Source organism: Ostrea edulis, chromosome 3 (assembly GCF_947568905.1).
Source record: "Ostrea edulis chromosome 3, xbOstEdul1.1, whole genome shotgun sequence".
Lineage (NCBI taxonomy): Eukaryota > Metazoa > Mollusca > Bivalvia > Ostreida > Ostreidae > Ostrea > Ostrea edulis.
Window position 1 is genome coordinate 35562205 of NC_079166.1, and position 21178 is coordinate 35583382.

General features: G+C 34.0%; 1 protein-coding gene across 3 annotated transcripts in view; it reads left to right on the forward strand.

The window, feature by feature from the left end:
• The first annotated feature begins 559 nt into the window (after window positions 1-559).
• The window catches only part of LOC125675751 (uncharacterized), a 67843-nt gene continuing 47224 nt past the window's right edge, over window positions 560-21178 (forward strand). For 2 of the 3 annotated variants that reach the window (XM_048913540.2, XM_048913542.1), the window contains exons 1-7: window positions 560-603; window positions 4405-4428; window positions 5136-5159; window positions 7261-7284; window positions 13291-13503; window positions 13682-13828; window positions 13913-13942. In XM_048913540.2, the coding sequence (XP_048769497.1) occupies window positions 564-603; window positions 4405-4428; window positions 5136-5159; window positions 7261-7284; window positions 13291-13503; window positions 13682-13828; window positions 13913-13942 (502 nt within the window). In that variant the 5' untranslated portion in view covers window positions 560-563. Of the gene's footprint in view, window positions 604-4276; window positions 4429-5135; window positions 5160-7260; window positions 7285-13290; window positions 13504-13681; window positions 13829-13912; window positions 13943-21178 lie in introns of those variants that run through there. The other variant, XM_048913541.2, reaches the window with a different exon arrangement.

The following is a 21178-nucleotide window of genomic DNA, read 5'->3' on the forward strand; positions in this document are numbered from 1 at the left end:
AAAATTATATATATATTACATTCCACACGGAAAATCAACTGCAAGTAGTGCTACTTTGCGGTGAACACGGAGAAGAAAACTAATAAAAAAAAGTGTACATAATTGTTTTACTTCTTTGATTGATGTACTTTTGTACCAGAAGATTGAACGTACGTTCTTTAAAAAATATTTTATTATTATTTCATTCTAGACAATAAAACAAAATAGACAATTAACATGTTTACTGCATGTTTGCAACACTAAGACTAAATAAACAAGGTTACAATGAATAAAGATATATGCATACGTGATAGTAACACTTCATAAAGATAACACTGCAATTTGGTTTCTTGAAAATTTTGGCACGAATACTATACTGATGATGAAATTTATGACGAGAAACTTAGAAATCACAGAAACATTATATCTATTATATTCCACATCTCAAATATAATCAATCAGTGCTTATTTACAATTGAGACAGAGATGAAAACAGATAAACTGATAGTGTTATCAATGTATTGCATATTTTATTGATATGGTTGTGTATGAAGTATTTGACCTTCGTTCTGTAAAAAAAAATCATGTCCTTACTTGTAGCCACGGAGACAGAACCAGTCAAAGGTAAGGACATAAATCTCTCCTAATCTCTTGCAATAGTTTCGGAAGAGCAAATTCTACGATATTCAACCAATAACCTTTCTTAATTTCGTAGAATAAAACACAATAATCCACCGCTATTTTTAAATATGACATATGTATATCAGCAGAAATATGTCATCAACCATATCTAAGTCCATTGATGGCAACGCATAATGGAGGGGAAATAAAAATAACAAAATCTTAATATAGAGTTAAAATCAGACCAGTGCGGTGAATTTATCATAATTTTTCATTGTTGTATCTCTACATCTGAATCTCAGCTTTCATAATTCCTTAAACATGATTATCTATAAGACTTATTTAAAATGATTATATATCTTAATATTTCCTTCCGAAATATATAGAGTACGAGGGCTTTTACTAAGTCTAAACGTCTGTACTGCCTATACCAGGGATTATTTTCCCTCTCTTGTCTCATGATATATGCTTATATACATCGACTATTTTGGTGTCAAAATCTGTTTACCAATAATAATGGACGTAAACGTTATGTCTGCTACCGAAAATGTAAACGAATATGAACTTTTAGAATTGAAAGTGCATACTATTTGAAACAAACTGTAGATAATGAAAAGCAATAGACCAAGAATTGAAAAATAGATATAATAATAATAATAATAATACCATATTTATATAGCACCCTTTTCATACACTGTGTACGCATAAAGGTGCTTTACAATACATATATACCTTGCAAGAGAATGTTATACACATAATATATAGAAAATAAATAAAACATTAAAAGCTGTACCTATCCTCATTGTACATATAAAACATGAAAACACATGTTTATCTTTATAGATAAGAATAACATCAGTTTCAGGCCGTATAAAAATAATAATAAAATACACACCCGTACACACATCATATGATGTCTCAGGTATAATACATTAAAACATACAATTCACATAGATATGTCTTTGCGCGGAAACTGACACCACATGTTCAGTTTGTTTTACAGTGCAACAACGTCAGAAGGGTAATTGCCACAATAATCAGTCAATAGCTTTTAAGTATAATGGCTGATGAACAAGACTAAGCGTACTAGTTAACTTCAGAGTTTACTTTAAATATAAATTCTCATGAAGTTTTAATTTTGAGCTCAAAAACGTGAAGCAGGGCTAGATTTGTATTTCAAACTAGTGATTGGCAGTTTGTGGGTGTGATTATCTTTTGTTATTGCTTACACCGGATGTTGACTCGCATATTGCACGAGCATGCTTGTCTAGTTCTAGATAAGAGGGATTGCACCAAAGGAAACATGTAATCAAATCAATGTATAACGTGAAAAAAAATGCTTACTCATATATCATTGGTACATCCAGATTTTAATTTTTAATTATATATATCACATTCCATTCAAAAAATTTAGTTAACTTTATGAGAATAACTCATTAGGACTGTTCAGTCTGATCGCTCTTACAGAGTTTTGCAGGATTGCTGGTACCTTTTCGCGAATAATGTCAAGCATGCTGTTTGTCTGATTAAGCATCAATTTCCTAGGTCAGTTGTGTAACTCCCATTGCCTCTCACCAATGATGACAAATGCGTAATTGATCAGCCATCACTTTAAAATTACTCTCAATCTGGACTCTTGCGTGTAAACTTTACAATGTCAAAAGAGACAATCACATATAGTAGGTCTCAAATATCATAATGGACAAAGTGTTTCTTAATAACCCTTCAATGGACATGTCCTCCATTGCACATTTAACCCCCCCCCCCCAACCCCCCAACCCCCAATTATTCTCATAATTGAAAGGTACCGAGAGGAAAATCATAAGTATTAGTATATCATATATACCAATATTTGTGTATGTTATCAAAAACTACATGTTTTAAAAGACTTGGATAAAACAATGATGAATTCATTTTGTAGTTCCTAGGGTGAAGTTTTGTGAAAGTAAAAACATATCCTTTCAGTGTCTCACAGATCGAGCAGAGTGGTAGGAAAATGCTGTAAAACTTTAGTTTATTTTGATAAATCATGCCAGTCTCCCTGTTCAAAATATCGTCTGCTACAGAGCACGTGTAGAGTCAAGCATCAGACTGCTGCTTATTCTGATAACACTGCTAAGCACTGCCCTCTTGCCATGTATGATTAATTGCTGTAAGGGTGTAAATTTGTCAATGTTACTCGAGGTTGATCGATCCTCACGTGATGTCATAGGTTTTTGCAGAATCTTTATTTTATTAAATTTTGAGCATAATTGAAATATATCTTTCAGAGGAATTGTATTCACTGAATGAAATAAAAAATTTGGTGAGCTTTTGATACTGAAAAAGTTTTTATTTTCCATTGATAATCAATTATTTATAATTTTAAAAATTTTGTCAAGGGCAATAAGTCCTATGCTGAAATGTCCTCAACTGCATGTCTATGACACAATGATTTCACTAATATCCACGATTAATATTTATATATCTATGAATTATCAGATTTCTTAAACTGTTGACATTTGAATTTTGACATTTCAACAAGTTTTTATTAATTTTCATCATTCTGTTTAACGAAAATGTGCGATTTTTCTATGCTGATATATGCTTCTGTTTTTGTATGTCTGACATCTTTAAGAGGGTGGCAGCATGCACATTTTCGTTGGTTATTGGTTAGATTAAACTATATTGAGTGGAAATTAATACAGTTTTTCCACTTTTAACGATTAATATTGATAAGTCACACGAGGATCTACCCTCCTTAAACATATACTGTTACGTCAAGGCAGGTTAAAAAATCCATGAAACAATATGATGTCATAATTTAACTAAAAAGAGCCCTAAGTATACACGTATTACCAACAATTCTTTTCAGCGGTATCGCTTTAAGTTGGTATTTTACAGAATCTGTAGGCGTTATCAGGATATGAATTACTAACAAAACCTGTGTTTCGTGCCGATTGTTGGGTCATTCTCGGTGCACTGATTTGACGACAGATTGTTTCGTTTGCCTGGTCCGGGTGTAGGGCTCAAGGGTGGTAATGCCGGTCGACGGGGAATGCTTGCACATTCTCGCCACCTGGTGACACTTCTGTTATATCAAGAGATCCGTGTTTGCCCAATTTTCTATTGTATATTTCTTGGTTCATTTTATAATTATAATTCAACAATAGCAAAACAAGGTAAACGATTTCAAAGATAGTGTATTCAATCCCAAAGACGAAACATGTGCATATAGTTTAAAAATGCACTTTCCAAAACTGAATTAAGACCATGCCTTGTAAAAGTTCAATGGAAAAGGAGGAACTTGAAACTCATATTCATGTACTGTTTTCCACTTAAGGTTCTAAGGAATTTGTTCAGAACTTTGAGAATGAACACTTAATATAATTCAAAAGGATTATTATTTCAATCTACACCATAAAACAGAATAGACAACTAACATGTTTACAGCAATGTTTTAACACTAAGAGTAAATAAAAATTTTCACAATGAATAAACATTTATCCATACATGATGGAAACACTCCATCAATATGACACTGCAGTAGTTTTCTGGAATAGTTTGACACTAACACGATAACGTACAAACACTGTTCACATGGACTTCAGATATTGAAACTTCCAAATCACAGAACAATTATAAATGTATATATTATATTCCACACGGAAAATAAAGTCAAGTAGTGCTACTTTGCAATGGAGACAGATAAGGGAAAAACACAAAAAATCGTGATGTAAATTTATTGCTTCTTTGATCGATGTACTTATGTACGAGATGATTGCACCTATTCTCTGTAAAAAAAAAAAGAATTCTCATTTGTAGAAAAAGATGCAGAACCATTGAAAGGTAAGTACATAAACCTTTCTTAATTTCTTTAAATAAAACACACTAATCCACCACTATCATTAGACATAAAACATGTATATCAATAGAAATATGTCATCAACTATTATCTAAGTCCATTGATGGTAACGTATAATACATTGGATAAAAAATAACGAAATTAGATCGATGTTGTGAATTCATCATATATTTTTCATTATTCTATCTCCTTTCATCCTAGTTCTCATCAGATATTTTTTTCTGCATACCGCAAAACACTTAATATAAAGCACAAGGATTATTTCAATTTAGGCAATAAAACAGAATAGATAATCAACATGTTTACTGCATGTTACTAACACTAGGACTAAATAAGCATTGTTACAATCAATAAAAATCTATATATATGTGATGGAAACACTTCATAAAGATAACATTGCAATTTGGTTTCTTGAAAATTTGGCACAAACACGATACTTTACTTGGTAGACACTGTACACATTGACTTCAGATGATGAAATTCATAACGAGAAAATTACAAATCTTTGAAATATTATATCTACTATATTCCACAACTAGAATATAATCAAGCACTGATTCTATACAATGGAGACAGAGAGGGAAACAGCCTAAAGAATAGTACTTTAAATATATTGTATATTTTACTGATATGGTTGTTTACGAAATGTTTATCTACACTCTGTAAAAACAATCAATTTCCTCACTTCTAGAAACAGGGGCAGAACCGTTGGCAGGTGAGTGCATAAACCTTTCTCAATCTTTTGCAACAGCCTCGGAATAGTAAATTCGACAATTTTCAACAAATAACCTATACGAATAATGACTCATACCAAGATTAAGCATACTAGTCAATTTCAGATCTTAAAGCAAGGTTAGAAGTACTAGATTAAAGAAACCCCAGGGATAGGCTTAAATATCTGCAGTTACGTCAAGCAAGGTCAGAAGAAAGCTTGGCTTGGAAAAATACATCAAACAGTATGACGTCATAATTCAAATAAATAAATCTATCAGCATACATGTATTTTCAACCAATGTTTTACAGCAATCTCCCTTGAAGTTAGTATTTCACAAAATCTCTGGTCGTTATCATGCAAGGTGAAGATAACGAACAGTGATCGATCCCGTAACCCCAATTAGCAATACAAAATATATAATTGGGCAAATACGGACCCCTGGACACACCAGAGGTGGGATCAGGTGCCTAGGAGGAGTAAGCATCCCCTGTTGTCCGGTCACACCCGCCGTGAGCCCTATATCCAGAAAAGGTAAACGGAGTTATCCGCAGTCAAAATCAGTGTGCCAAGAACGACTTACCAATCGGTATAAAACATGTCATACAGCATTTGACCCAATCATAGCTTGTATTGGCTAGCTAGATCGTTATAACGACCATAGAATTTGCGAAATGCTGACTTCAATCGAAAGTGTTGAAACTCCTGTACCATCAACTTGTTTGTCAGTAGCTTACCTCGAATCAAAAACTGAGTATACGCAGAACAAGCTCTGGCATATCGAATTAGTTGAGATATATAAACACCATGTGTAGGTGATAATGGTATATTGCTACATAAATAGTTGACGATGTAGAAGCTGATATGATATGAATTACCAATACAATCTGTCTTTTGGTCAGGTACTGTTGAGCGTGTTTTGTGCACTGGTTTGACAACAGATTGCTTCGTTTGCCTGCCATAGTGTTGGGCTATATTGATCGCAATTCATTGTATTCACAATTTTAAAACGATCGGTTGCCGGACTGATGAAAACAGTGGGATTGTAGGGATGGCTGGTTTGCCGACAATGTAGCATAAATGAGTGATTTCATCTCAGTTATCATCACATATTATTTCTTCTCACCATGAAACATTTAATATAATGCACAAGGATTATTGATACTATCTAGCCAATAAAACAAAATAGATAACTAACATATTTACTGCATTTTTTCATACTAGAACAAGATAAACATAACTGCCACAATGAATAAACATTTATAAACACATGATGGAAACATTCCATCTATATGACACTGCAATAGTTTCCTTGAATAGCTTTGCACTAACACAATACCGTACGAGGTAAACACTGTTCACATGGTCTTCAGATCTTGAAACTAAAAGCTAGAAACTTGGAAATCACAATATATATATATATATATATATATATATATATATATATATATATATATTTCCACACGGAAAATCAACTGCAAGTAGTGCTACTTTGCGATGAACACGGAGAAGAAAACTAATAAAGAAAAAGTGTACATAATTGTTTTACTTCTTTGATTGATGTACTTCTGTACGAGAAGATTGACGTACGTTTTTAAAAAAAAAATTATTTTTTTCTATATGTTATGTCTTTTTATCGTAGTTATGATAAGATTTTTCATCATATCACGGAAAACTTAATATAATACACGAGTAATTGTTATTTCATTCTAGGCAATAAAACAAAATAGACAATTAACATGTTTACTGCATATTTGCAACACTAAGACTAAATAAAGAAGATTACAATGACTAAAAATATATGCATACGTGATAGGAACACTTCATAAAGATAACACTGGAATATTGTTTCTTGAAAATTTTGGCACAAACACGATACTGATGATGAAATTGATGACGAAAAACTCAGAAATCACTGAAACATTATATCTACTATATCCCACATCTCAAATATAATCAATCAGTGCTTATTTACAATTGAGACAGAGATGAAAACAGATAAACTGATAGTGTTATTAATGTATTGCATATTTTATTGATATGGTTGTGTATGAAGTATTTGACCTTCGTTCTGTAAAAAAAAAAAGCATGTCCTTACTTGTAGCCACGGAGACAGAACCAGTCAAAGGTAAGGACATAAATCTCTCTTAATCTTTTGCAATATTTTCGGAAGAGTAAATTCTACGATATTCAACCAATAACCTTTCTTAATTTCGTAGAATAAAACACAATATGTATATCAGCAGAAATATGTTATCAACCATATATAAGTCAATTGATGACAACACATTATACAATGGAAATAAAAATAACGAAATCTTAATATAGAGTTAAACTTAGACCTGTGCGGTGAATTTATCATAATTTTTTAAATATTCTATCTCTACATCTGAATGTCAGTTTCCATGATTCCTTAAACATGATTATCTATAAGACTTATTTAAAATAATTATATATCTTAATATTTCCTTCCGAAATATATAGAGTATGGGGGCTTATACTTAGTCTAAACGTCTGTACTGCCTATACCAGGGATTATTTTCCCTCTCTTGTCTCATGATATATGCTTATATACATCGACTATTTTGGCGTCAAAATCTGTTTACCAATAATAATGGACGTAAACGTTATGTCTGCTACCGAAAATGTAAACAAATATGAACTTTTAGAATAGGAAGTGCATACTATTTGAAACAAACTGTAGATAATGAAGAGTAATAGACCAAGTATTGAAAAATAGATATGTCTTTGCGCGGAAACTGACACCACATGTTCAGTTTGTTTTACAGTGCAACAACGTCAGAAGGGTAATTGCCACAATAATCAGCCAATAGCTTTTAAGTATAATGGCTGATGAACAAGACTAAGCGTACTAGTCAACTTCAGAGGTTCGGCAAGGTCAGAAGAACTAGATTACAGAAACACATAAGATAAGCTCAAAGGTCGGCAATTGGGTATAAAAGCAGCCAATCGGTGAAAATGGTGGAATATATGAATTTTCTTATCACTTTCAGATTGCAGCACTTATTTTGCAAAAATAAAGATTAAGCTGTTGTTCTGAAATTTCAAAATGGGTATGCTTGTTCCCCTCATAACCCTGCATATGTCGGTCATATCTACTTTAGATATACATTTTCATGAAGTTTTAATTTTGAGCTCAAAAACGTGAAGCAGGGCTAAATTTGTATTTCAAACTAGTGATTGGCAGTTTGTGGGTGTGATTATCTTTTGTTATTGTTTACACCGGATGTTGACTCACATATTGCACGAGCATGCTTGTTTAGTTCTAGATAAGAGGGATTGCACCAAAGGAAACATGTAATCAAATCAATGTATAGCGTGGAAAAAAATACTTACTCATATATCATTGGTACATCCAGATTTTATTTTTTAATTATATATAATCATATTCCTTTAAAAAATTGGTTAACTTTATGAGAATAACTCATTAGGACTGTTCAGTCTGATCGCTCTTTCAGAGTTTTGCAGGATTGCTGGTACCTTTTCTCGAATAATGTCAAGCATGCTGTTTGTCTGATTAAGCATCAATCTCCTAGGCCAGTTCCATTGTCTCTCACCAATGATGACAAATGCGTAATTGATCAACCATCACTTTAAAATTACTCTCAATCTGGACTCTTACGTGTGAACTTTACAATGTCAAAAGAGACAATCACAATTAGTAGGTCTCAAATATCATAATGGACAAAGTGTTTCTTAATAACCCTTCAATGCACATGTCCTCCATTGCACAGTTACAATCCCCCCCCCCCCCCCAAATTATTCTCATAATTGAAAGGAACTGAGAGGAAATTAATAAGTATCAGTATATCATTTATACCAATATTTGTGTATATTATAAAAAAACTATATGTTTTAAAAGACTTGGATAAAACAATGATGAATTCATTTTGTAGTTCCTAGGGTGAAGTTTTGTTAAAGTAAAAACATATCCTTTCAGTGTCTCACAGATCGAGCAGAGTGGTAGAAAATGCTGTAAAACTTTAGTTTATTTTGATAAATCATGCCAGTCTCCCTGTTCAAAATATCGTCTGCTACAGAGCACGTGTAGAGTCAAGCATCAGACTGCTGCTTATTCTGATAACACTGCTAAGCACTGTCCTCTTGCAATATATGCTTAATTGCTGTAGGGGTGTAAATGTGTCAGTGTGACCGGTGGAGAGGACATGCTTACTCATCCTAGACTACTGCATAGACCTAAGTCGTTAAAACAGATGGCGACATTCCTTCGCCAAACGCCAGGTATCAGGTGTGAATTTAGAGATGACCTTAAAAACGGACACCCGGGTCTTAGTAGGTGTAACAAGCTAATAAACCCTCACTGTTCAATGATCGTAAGCGCCGGATAAAGGCCTAAATTTGAAACCCATCACCTGTCTTGGTGACATCTCCATGTGAGTGTCCTCCATATTGGTTTTGTATTTAGATATTTCATTGAAAATACATATTAATACAAAACTAACAACTCAAATTATGTTAAACATAAAGTTTCTACATCGTCAACTTACCAACTTACCATATTTATCTAGCAATATTCTATCATCCCCTGCATAATTTGTTGATATCTCTCAACTGATTCGATACCAAACACATTGTTCTGTGTATGATCAGTTTTAACTCAAATCGTTCTACTGACAAACAAGTTGATTTCATGGTCATCATAACGATTTAATTGTCGTTACATCTGATAAAAAAAAATTGCATCAAATGTTGCCTGAAGTACTTTATACCAACTGCTAGATCGATCTTTGCTCACTGATTTTCATTACGGATTACTCCAATTATCTGATCAAGATATAGGGATAGCAGCAGGTGTGAATAGTCGACAGTCGATGCTTACTCATACAACGCACCTGATCCCACCCCTGGTATTTCCGGGGGCCAGTGTCTGCCCAAATTTTAATTGTGTATTCCTCATATGATTTATTAGATTGATAATTGTTTGTTATTTCACCTTTTCCTCAGAAAACCTTTTATGTAAATTTTATTCTTTGAGGCCCAGTCGTTGTTGAGCCTACATCATTTTTGCATTTTCTTTGAAATGGGCATTGTCCTTCGTTTGAGAAAATCTGAATCACTTTCTCCATTGAATGCTTTGTGACGGCTTGGTTGAAATTGCTTCAGTGATTCTAGAGGAGAAGTTTAAAAAAGTAAAAAGTTTTGTCGTAGGCGGACAAAAACGGATAGCAATAGGTCTTCTGAATGACTCAAGACCCAAACAGTTTTTAATAAAACCTGGCATCAAGTTCAATGCTGCCCAACGTGGTTCATACATATTGTTAGTCCATTCTTCACACATTTATTATAAGTACGGATTACTCTGATTACCTTATTGAGATCTAAAGATTACCCCTTTCAACTATGAATTACTGATGTGACTGATCAAAGGGGGATATTTTCTCCTCATTGACATCTGATTCCAACCTGATATACGTTACTATTAAGTTTGTATTCTGCATGGATTTACGAGTTAAGTGCTGTCTGACATGTGTCATACCAATTGTTAGGCCATCCCTGGCACACTGAGTTTGACTATGAATTGCTCCGTTTACATGATCAAAATATAGAGCTCACGTCGGGTGTGACTCCTGCTAGGCATCTGATTCTATCTCTGGTTTTACTACGGATCCTATTATGTGTTGCTTATGAGAGTTATGAGATTGAGTACTGTTTGTTACCTTTACCTACAATGAGATTAATCTTCATGTGCTTAAATCTAATCATTTTAAGTTTAATTGGAAGATCATTTCTATGCATTATCTCTACGCAACCCTGAACATAGTGTGTCTTTGTTGTGCTACTCATGGAATTTCCTAATGTTTCAATATATGTGTTGTTTACAGTTACAATGTATATATCTATGTATATATCCTGTCGACTGGTCACACTCGCCGTGAGCTCCATATCATGATCAGGTAAACGGAGTTATCCGTATCCAAAATCAGTGTGCTAAGAACGGCCTAACAATCGGTATGAAACATATCAGACAGCATATGACGCAATGGTAGGTTTTATTGACGAACTAGACCGTCATAACGACCATAGAATTTGCGAATCGTCGAGTTCAATCGAGACTGTTGAAATCACTGTACCATTAACTTGTTTGTCAATAGCTTGCCTCGATTTAAAAACTGACTATACACAGAACAAGCTCTTGCGTATCAAATCAGTTGAGATATATAAACACCATCTGCAGGTGATAATGGAATATTGCTGCATAAATATGGGAAGTTGACGATGGAGAAGCTGAATACAGTTGAGTTGTCAGTTTTTCGTTACTGTCTACTTTCAATAAAATATCTAAGGATGAAACAGAAGTGGACGACTCTGTGGTGTCTTTTATTTTGAGCTCACAGGGATATATCGAATCACCATATGAATGAAAGTTATCATTGTTAATAGACAAAACGTCGTCGATTTATCTAAATGTCGAATTGAAGAGACTTCTTCTCGCATAAAAGTTTTTGAATAAATTCTGCTTCATATGAATTTAGAAACAGATCAGCTAACACGAGCACAATTCGTGTCCATGCGATTTCCAACATTCTTTGGAAGACCTGATCACCAAAGACCACGAAGATATTGTCAATGGGGAACTCTAGCATATTTTTTATTTCAACTACAGAGTACTTGTGCGTGGAATCAGAGTGGAATCAGAGTGGCGTTGACGGAAAAGGAAATCAATTGGGAAGAAAATATAACTGAAATATGTACGCAAGAAATAGAGCTACACCTATTACTTTATTGATTTTTATTTTATCAAACAGGAAACTAACAACTCAACTTTATGACAAATGGAATTAATTCAGCGTCTCTACCATCAACTTCCCATATCTATGTAGTAATATTCCATTATCACGTGCATAGGGTGTTTATATTTCGCAACTGATTTGACTACTGACAAAGAAATTGATGTTGCAAGAATTTGAAAAACCTAGTTTAAAGTCAGCATTTCGCATATTGTATTGTCATTATAACAAATTGTGGATTAATACCAAAGAGCCTATTATTGGACCATATGCTGTCTGATGTGTTTCATTTACCCTTCATACCGATTGTTGGGTCGTTTTTTACACACTGATTTTGACTATGGATTACTCCGTTTACCTGATCAAGGCATTGGAGTTGCAGCGGGTGTGACCTGCTGCCAAGGGATGCTTGCTCCTCCGACTCTTTATTTTGTGTTCCTTAGGCGAATAATGAAATCGATCACTGTTTGTTATTTTTACAATTTGATCAGTGAAACTTTCATGTGAATTCTAATCTTTGCAAAGCAGAGGTTTTTGAAAAGAATCATTCTAAATGGCCCATCCAAATTTTGCCTTTTCCTTTGAAAGAGTCATTTTCCTTCATTTAAACGAACTTGTCCCCATTCTACCTTGACTGTATTGTGACAAATTTGGTTGAAATTGGTGCAGTTGTTCTAAAGAAGAAGTATATAAACTAAAACAAGGTTACGCACGACAGGATAAAAAAAAACAAATAGCAATAGGTCACCTGAGTGACCATGACCTAAAATGTTTTTTTTAATGATTGATATGGGGATTTTCAATTAATTATGGATTGCTCTTGAATGTTTACCAATAGCGGATACTTTCTCCTCATAGACATCTGATTCCACCCTGATGTACGTTGCTCTTAAGTTTGCATTCTTCGTGGATTTATGAGATGACTGCTGTCTGACGTATTTCATATCAATTGTTAGGCAATTCTTGGTGCACTGATTTTGACTACAAATAACTCTGTTTACATGATCAATATATAGAGTTCATGACAGATGTGACCGATCGACAGTAAATACCTCTTTAAAGACACATGATTCCACCTCTGGTACATCTAGGGATCCATGTTTGCCCAACTCTCTATTTTGTATTCCTTATAGCAGTTATGAGATTGACAAATGTTCGTTTTCTTTACCTACAATGAGATCCATCTTCATGTGTTTTCATTTTTAAAAATTAAAATTTTAAAGGGAAGACCCCCCCTCTATACATTATCTATCAGCAGCACTGAAATTGATGTGTGTTTGTTATGATACTCATGTAATTTACTAATGTTTCAATTGATGTGTTATATACAGTTACAATGTATATATCTGTGTATATCATCATAGTTGCAGAGTTGCATTTGATTGATTTGACGGAAAAGGAAATCAATTGGGAAGAAAAGATAAAAGAAATATGTGCAACAGAAGTCGAGCTACACCTAGTGAAAGAAGGGTACATCTCGCATCCTTGGCTTTTGATTTGTAATGCCATTTCTCATGATATGGAAATTAACGTCAATGAAGCAATATCAAAAGGCATACCGTACACAGACGAGCCTGGTATGAAAGATCTTTAATTCATATTAAATGATTCCATGTTGTGCAATACTAAAAAAGAGAATTATTTATTTACAAAAATAATGTCTATACCCTATAATTTAGATTTAAATGTTAGTTTAACGATTGAAGAAATACGTAATTGTTTATTACTGCATGTATCAAACACTACGTATTGCAGGAATGGTCATTTTGATTGTGCAACGAGAAGTCTATGACTACACACCATATTATCCTGACCCACGAATAAAGTATATTACATGTGTGGACTCTGAGTTCAACAATGCTTGCAGAATAAAGAAATCATTCGCCGGTTTTATTTCAAAAGGTACTGTGGTTTTTATGTCAAGGAATGAAGACAATATGACACTTACCACAAAATTCATGAAAAGTATTTCCGTTTATTTTTCAGACTGGCACAGATTAGACGGAAACAAATACGGTAATGACTTTTAGAAATAGTATTTTAAATATATACGTATCTTGATATTCCTGTTAAAGCTACATGTGCCGTAATCTTTAGATACTATCGTAGGAATAAAAATATGTTTGTCATATGAAGCTATAGGGTCTCTACAGCCCAGTAGCTAAGTACTTCGTTACTAGCTTGAAAATACGTATGTATATTTAATTACTGCGATAAAATATAGAAATTCATTTCAAAATTAAGGATTATCTCCCTCATGCTGGTGCATCAAAATTGGAACCGTATACGTTTTACGTTATGACCCCTGGGTCGAGACCTCTGCTGGTGGACTGCTGGTCCCCGAGGGTCTCCACAGCCCAGTAGCTAAATACTTCGTCACTAGCTTGAAAATACGGATGTATATTTAATTGCTGCGATAACATTTCAAAATTCTTTTCAACATTAAGGATTATCTCCCTCATGCATAACTCTTATCCTTGGACGAATTTGGCTCCAGGTTTTGACACTCTAGTTTTCCTTTTAGTTCTTACAAGTTTATTGCTATTTCGATTTTCCCAAATTTCGGTTTGAGCATCACTGAAGAGACAGTATTTGTCGAATGGGTATCTGGTGCATCAAAATTGGTACCGTATAAGTTTTACATTATGACTTAAAATTTTATGCATTTTGTAATATTCATGATAACGTAATGTTGCACACGGAATTTGGAAATTCAACAATTACATAGCATGACTGTTGGCTGGACACATTCAGCAATAAAAGAGAGTCAGATGGAAACAGAATAGGGAGAACCAGTTTGTGAAATGGAAAGAGTTTGAAAAAAAAATATGTTAAACATCAAATCATTATTCAGTATGACCACATACTGTAAACAAAATTCTCATATTTCATGACGTTTCTAGTAAAAAAAAACAAAAAAACGCACGATTGTGCATATCCGCCATAAACGTCATTCTATCATAAACATGCATTCGAAAAACTATTGTTTTCTCCTTACATTGAATACACCAGTGCTCCTTTAATACCCTATCAAATTTGTCGAAATTTTGTCTGGTTTTTAACATCGAAAAAAAATTTAATACGGCACATATACCTTTTTTAAACTTAATGCCTTGTAGATAGCTTGTGATAAAAGTTCAATTTGAGTGGGATTTCATCTCAAGCTTATCTAAATATTTTACCTAAATATAAAGTGAAAACAAATCAAAGAACTTAGTTATTTTAAATATCTCAAATGGCATACATCTTGGCATACCTCATAATCTAGAATTTATTTGTTAGAAAGAATTAGTTGGGTTTTTTTTGGGGGGGGTGGTCATGTAAAAGCTTTTCTGCTTTTTTGTTGGTTTTTTGTTGTTGTTGTAAAAATAGGATAATATTCTTTTTTATAATGATATAGCACACAAATAAAAATATATGATCATCCTCATCCAAAACGTTCTTTAGCTTCCCATCTTCGATTCTGGTGATATTCCCACCGCACATTTGTTGTGCCATTTCAGCAATAGTGCCGTTCTAATATTCCGGTGATCTCATGTGCTTTCCGTCATCTCCCGCTTTGTTTTAGTGAGGTCAATGCTCGATCTACACAATATCTTTACATGTATCTACAGGTATCTTATTAATCATTTCAAATTGAAAAAAATATAAAAATAAGTATAGTTTTCTCATATTTTGGATTTGATGCGTATGTATATTGAAAAGTTTTAGCATTGTATTGTACCACGTTTTGGGAAACTATCGTATATAAATGTTGTTTGGTTTTGTACGTAATAATTCACATATGGCAAGAAACATAAATTGATTTGAGGCTGATAAAGAATCAGATATTATATTATTCTCCAAAAATTAGATATTTTTTAGAAGACTGAAATGAACAATGTGTGAATTCAATAAAACAAACTTTCATAACAATATTCTTTCACTGAACTGATTTTATTTAGACTCATTGTTACCCCAGATTTCAAAAAGTAATAGAAAAATGAATAATAAATCGTCAAATAAACAAATATTAAAAATCTGCAATATCTTTCAATGCCTCCTGCTTATGTACATGTATATATATGGGATAGGGGAGAGGAAGGGAATTTTTGGTTGGCTAAAGAAATCAATCCCTGAAGCTAAATGCACGAGAATATCTGCAATATACAGAAATGATGTTCTATATTGTCAATATGTGTCCTATATGTAAGGCAATTCCTGTAGGTATTGGTATTTCTGAGACGTTAATGTGAATCTATATTATGTCTGTAGCATGTATTTATTAAAACTGATAAAATTAGGAGCATGACGGGGAAGCGCAATTTTACGGAGGAAAATCTTTAATCCGTATTTTGAAACTAAAATTCCTGTGAAACACGGAATTCTTTTAATGGTCTCTGTATAGACAGTTCTGTAATTCTATAAGATTTAAGAAAAATAGATCCTGTCGTAAGACAATAATGCCCGGACATAAGTGTTTCTCTCTCAATTTTCTTTTTATTGCATACCTAGGAACCTAGTGCAGAGGCCCCAATATTATTTTCCATAATGTACATAACATACGGGTACATGTACATGAAATTGAACATAAAATGCTATAAATGAGCATGCGGTTCATGGGTTCTTTACATGTTTGTATTTCGTATGATAAATTTGTGTATAAAAAGGGTTTTGAAAAGAACGTTGTTGTTTTTTTTTTTTTTTTAAAAGAATGTAGTAAATTGTCGGCCGATATCATTAAACTTCCTCAATATGTTGTCAAAAGTCAAAACAACGGAAAATATTGATTCAGTACAAAGCTATTTAAATGAATTGATATTGAAAATTCTAGAGCGTGAAATGACAGCTTTCGGGAAAGGAAAATCGCACTCCAAACCTGTCACAAGTGTAGATAGTTTTGTTTTCGATGTTTGTAATCGAGAAGAAGGAATTGCCTTGATCTTCCTGCTCAACTGAAGTCAAGGTTAGTCAAGACAAAGACAATCATTTTCGCAACTAGGTTAACGGCTTCCATAGTAACCTGCACTATAATTATGGGGTGAAATCACACCACAAACTCATAGGTATCATTTCACTTGTTACGTTTAAACACCGAAACGATACTACCCATATGTTGACTATGACTGATCTACCGTAAATCCCCCTCATGGTAATTTCCCGTGACGTCAATTGAATGTCACGTAACACTTTATTTTTGGAAAACAGCAACAGGCCCTACTTATTAACAAACGTTCAGGTTCAAGCGTGTAACCAGCTGAATATTTATCAATATAATCAGAAAGAAATAAAAACCCTTTACATGGAAAGTGTTAGGAACAAAGGCATGCTCAAACTAAACATGCTATAATCTAGCAACATATCAAAAGTCATCAACGAATTACCGGCTTTGTCAACATTTCTATACATATCATACCGTTAATATACAAGACAAAACTTGTTTCCTGCACTTTTAAAACGCATAAATATACTAGCGGGAAAAGGAAACTGCATTATGAAATTTAAAACAATTTTTCTATATTTATTGTTTATATTTATGAAATCTAAACAATCGATAAAAGTGATGTGTTTTTTTTTAACAATATCGGATAGTACCCGACTCAGTTTTACTGGCCAGTACTGTTTGGAGTAAGAAGTGTAAAAGGTATGTTTGGATACTATTCGTTAAGGAAAGCACTTTAGTATTATACGAGTTTTACCGGCCAATAATGTTTGGAGTAAGAAGTGTAAAAGGTTTGTTTGGACACTATTCGTTAAGGAAAGCACTTTAGTTTTGACAAAATGTACCCTTCTGTAATGCCACAACTCAGCTAAAACCAACGTAATCGTGCTGTTGGGATGCTTCAAGCTCGAATGGCACAAAATATCGTTGCAAGGTAAAGATAACGAACAGTGATCAATCTCATAACTCCTATAAGCAATACAAAATAGATAATTGGGCAAACACGGACCCCTGGACACACCAAGACACTTTGGAGTTCATCGGAACACCATTCAGTTATTATGGAGACGTTTAAAACAATCTGGTAACACTCGGGATCGACAAGGTTCTGGGCGTCCTCGTGTGACCTCGCGTTAACAGGACAACCACATTAGGCTTGTGCACCTGAAAAATCGTTTCCAGAGAGCAAATTTGATTGATCGTAGCATTCCTGGAGTTCGACCAATCAGTCCAAGAGCTGTGAGTAATCGTCTTCATATAGCTAGACTAGCGAGGTGCTGACGACATCTGCGATTCAGAATACAGGATTGGGCAAATATTCTGTCCACTGGTGAATCCAGATTTCATTTGAATAGCAGTGACGGCCGTTGTACAGTGTATCCTCGCGTTGGGGAGCGGTACCAGGACGCTTGTGTTGTGCAATGTCGACAATTCGGTGGAGGTAGCGTTATGGTGTTGGGTCGAATAACAGCACATGGAAGGACCCCTCTACAAATTGTCAATGGAAATCTCACCGGCGTACGCTATCGAGACGAAATTATTCAGCGCCATGTGATACCCTTCATACAGAGACAGAAAAATCACACCACTCTGCAGCAAGACAACGCAAGGCCAGTGTAGTCAGGGACTTTTTGTTCAGTATGATGTCAATGTCTTGTCTTGGCCAGCTCCCCCCCCCCCCCCCCCCGATTTATTGCCGATCGAGCACGCCATTTACCAAATCAGCCGGTGATATTGCCGGTTTTAGGCCAGGCTTTAACTAACATCTGGAACAACATTCCTAAAGCATTTCTGAATACTTCCGTTGTCAAGCATGCATGAATGCAAATGGTGGCCACACGCGTTATTAACTTTGTTAATTCAAGTTCGAATATCAGTGTCTTTTGAGTGTGCTGAAATTGACGTTAACATTACTGGATTATGAAATATTGTAATAAATTCATGTGTTAAGAGTATTACAAAACAATTTGCTCATTGTTATGTTTTATTATTTTTTCATATATTAAATAATGTACAGTTTCTTTTTCCGTTGGTATATACATATATAGAATATATTTCAGAAAAAATCATGTTTTTTTTTAAAGCAGATTCACCTGAACGTTGCCACTGTGTCTGTAGAATGAGATTATTTGAGTAAATAAAGGAATTTTTAAACGCATGTCATTCAGATGAGGGACGATTTCAAGGCCACAATGTAATATGAATATCACCTTCGTGCACACGTTATATTAAGAAATGGAGAATGATTTGATGTCATAAAGGAATAATATATAATCATGTGACAAGACATGTTTTCACGTATACATATTATTACTTGATAACAGTAGTAATGTAAATAACGACAAAATATTGACACATTTTCCGCGATACAACTAAGGTCGAGGCTATCTGGTACCGCTTACAGGGTGACGACCACGAGTTATCTCATCTTATGTAGGTACGATTTATCCCTCGTGCCAATTTATAATTCACAATGATTCGTACGAACAATCGTCGTGTGTCAATTCTTTTATACTTATTTCTTGATAGACCAATATTAGGTAAAATAGGTCCTGTTGGAGCTCCATTGTGGTTGGCAAACACATGTATATTTGTTATCAATTACGTAGGAAACATGAATACTTTCAATCATATTCAAATCAATCGGTTCTAAAAATGAGAAGCACAACACTGTTGATTATTTAAAACTCAGATTTTCGACACAACCCGCGTCTAAATCAAGAGACATATATTACACAAGCAAGTATCAAAAAACCCTGACAAATATTAATAATCTACATTGTTAACAAGAATGATACACTGTTGCAGTGAATTGAGAAAAATGGTAATTCTATGCATAAACATATAATTTTTTTTAATGCATATTAGGTACCGTGTGTTATAATGGATGTATTAGCATCACACCCTCCCCAAAGTATTAGACTGATATTTCTAAATCATTGATGTACAAATTTCGGGCAGAATATTTTAAAATCTTGATACACCATTAGAACGTCGTAGTATTCATAATTTCACGGAATGTTGTGACAGCACATTGATATGAAATACGCTTAATTACAATTAACAATGTGTACACTTTAAATCAACTTGAAATGTTAATTTCCCATAGAGGATATCAAGACTTTTACATATTTGTTGTTTGAAAACTGATATCCCTGTTCTTTAAACAAAGACCACGGAATTTGGACAAATGCAGTTGTCTTGATTGTCTAGCCTGTACATATCATATGGGCGGTAAAAATTCAGGGCGGCGACTTTGATTTCAGAAATGCAATGGTGATTATTTCAAATTTGTAGGAAATTGTGAAATATTTATTAGAACATCATAACTGTCATTAAGAACGGCGTAGTGTCATTTCGTAAATGAAATGAATACATGTAAAATGATATTTTTTGTAAAAGACAACCCGAGGTTTAAGAACGAGTCCTCATTAAGTAAGACGATTTTCTATGCACAAGAATCTGCGTCACGTAGATCTTTATACACAAGAAAATAGCAGCAAAATATAATGACGTTTTTCCAACTTTCCCAGAAGAAAGAGATGGAAGTCACAAACATTGTATAATCACCAGTTTATGACCATAAATGTCAATATTCAGTGGCGTAGCTTCCATTGAGGCAACCGAGGCAGCTGCCTCGGTTAAAAAAAAAAAAAAAAAAAAAAAAAAAAAAACCTTTTACGTTGTTAAAATGTCGATAGCTTCTGGGGGGCCCCCAGACCCCCTGCCTCGGTAATATTTTAACCAAAGCTACGCCTATGATATTGACTATCTAAAAGCAATCGATTTTGTTTTTAAATCTTGTGCACTTTCAGACATGCAGTACCGATACATATTATATACTCCACTTTTCAATTAATTCCTGATGTCTTCTGTACTTCATTGTCTATAATAGCAGTAGTGTTATTTATTCGTACTAGTTATTTTAATTGAAACTAAAACTGTACAGAACTTCAATTTTATCAATGTATTGAACTTTCTAATTTTCAGTTAACTGATGATAGTAGTTTATAACGTTATTTTGTCAGATGCGCAAGATATGCTATGGTCTATGTTGTAACATACTATGGGTACCAACTTAAAGCACCTTCCCTCTAACAGGTACCAGATTATAAAGCACTCTCTCTAACTGGTACCAGATTATAAAGCACTCTCCCTCTAACAGGTACCAAATAATAAAGCACTCTCCCTTTAACAGGTACCAATTTATAAGGCAACCTCCCTGTAACAGGTACCAACTTATAAAGCACTCTCCCTCTAACAGGTACCAGATTATAAAGCACTCTCCCTCTAACAGGTACCAACTAACAAAGCACTCTCCCTCTAACAGG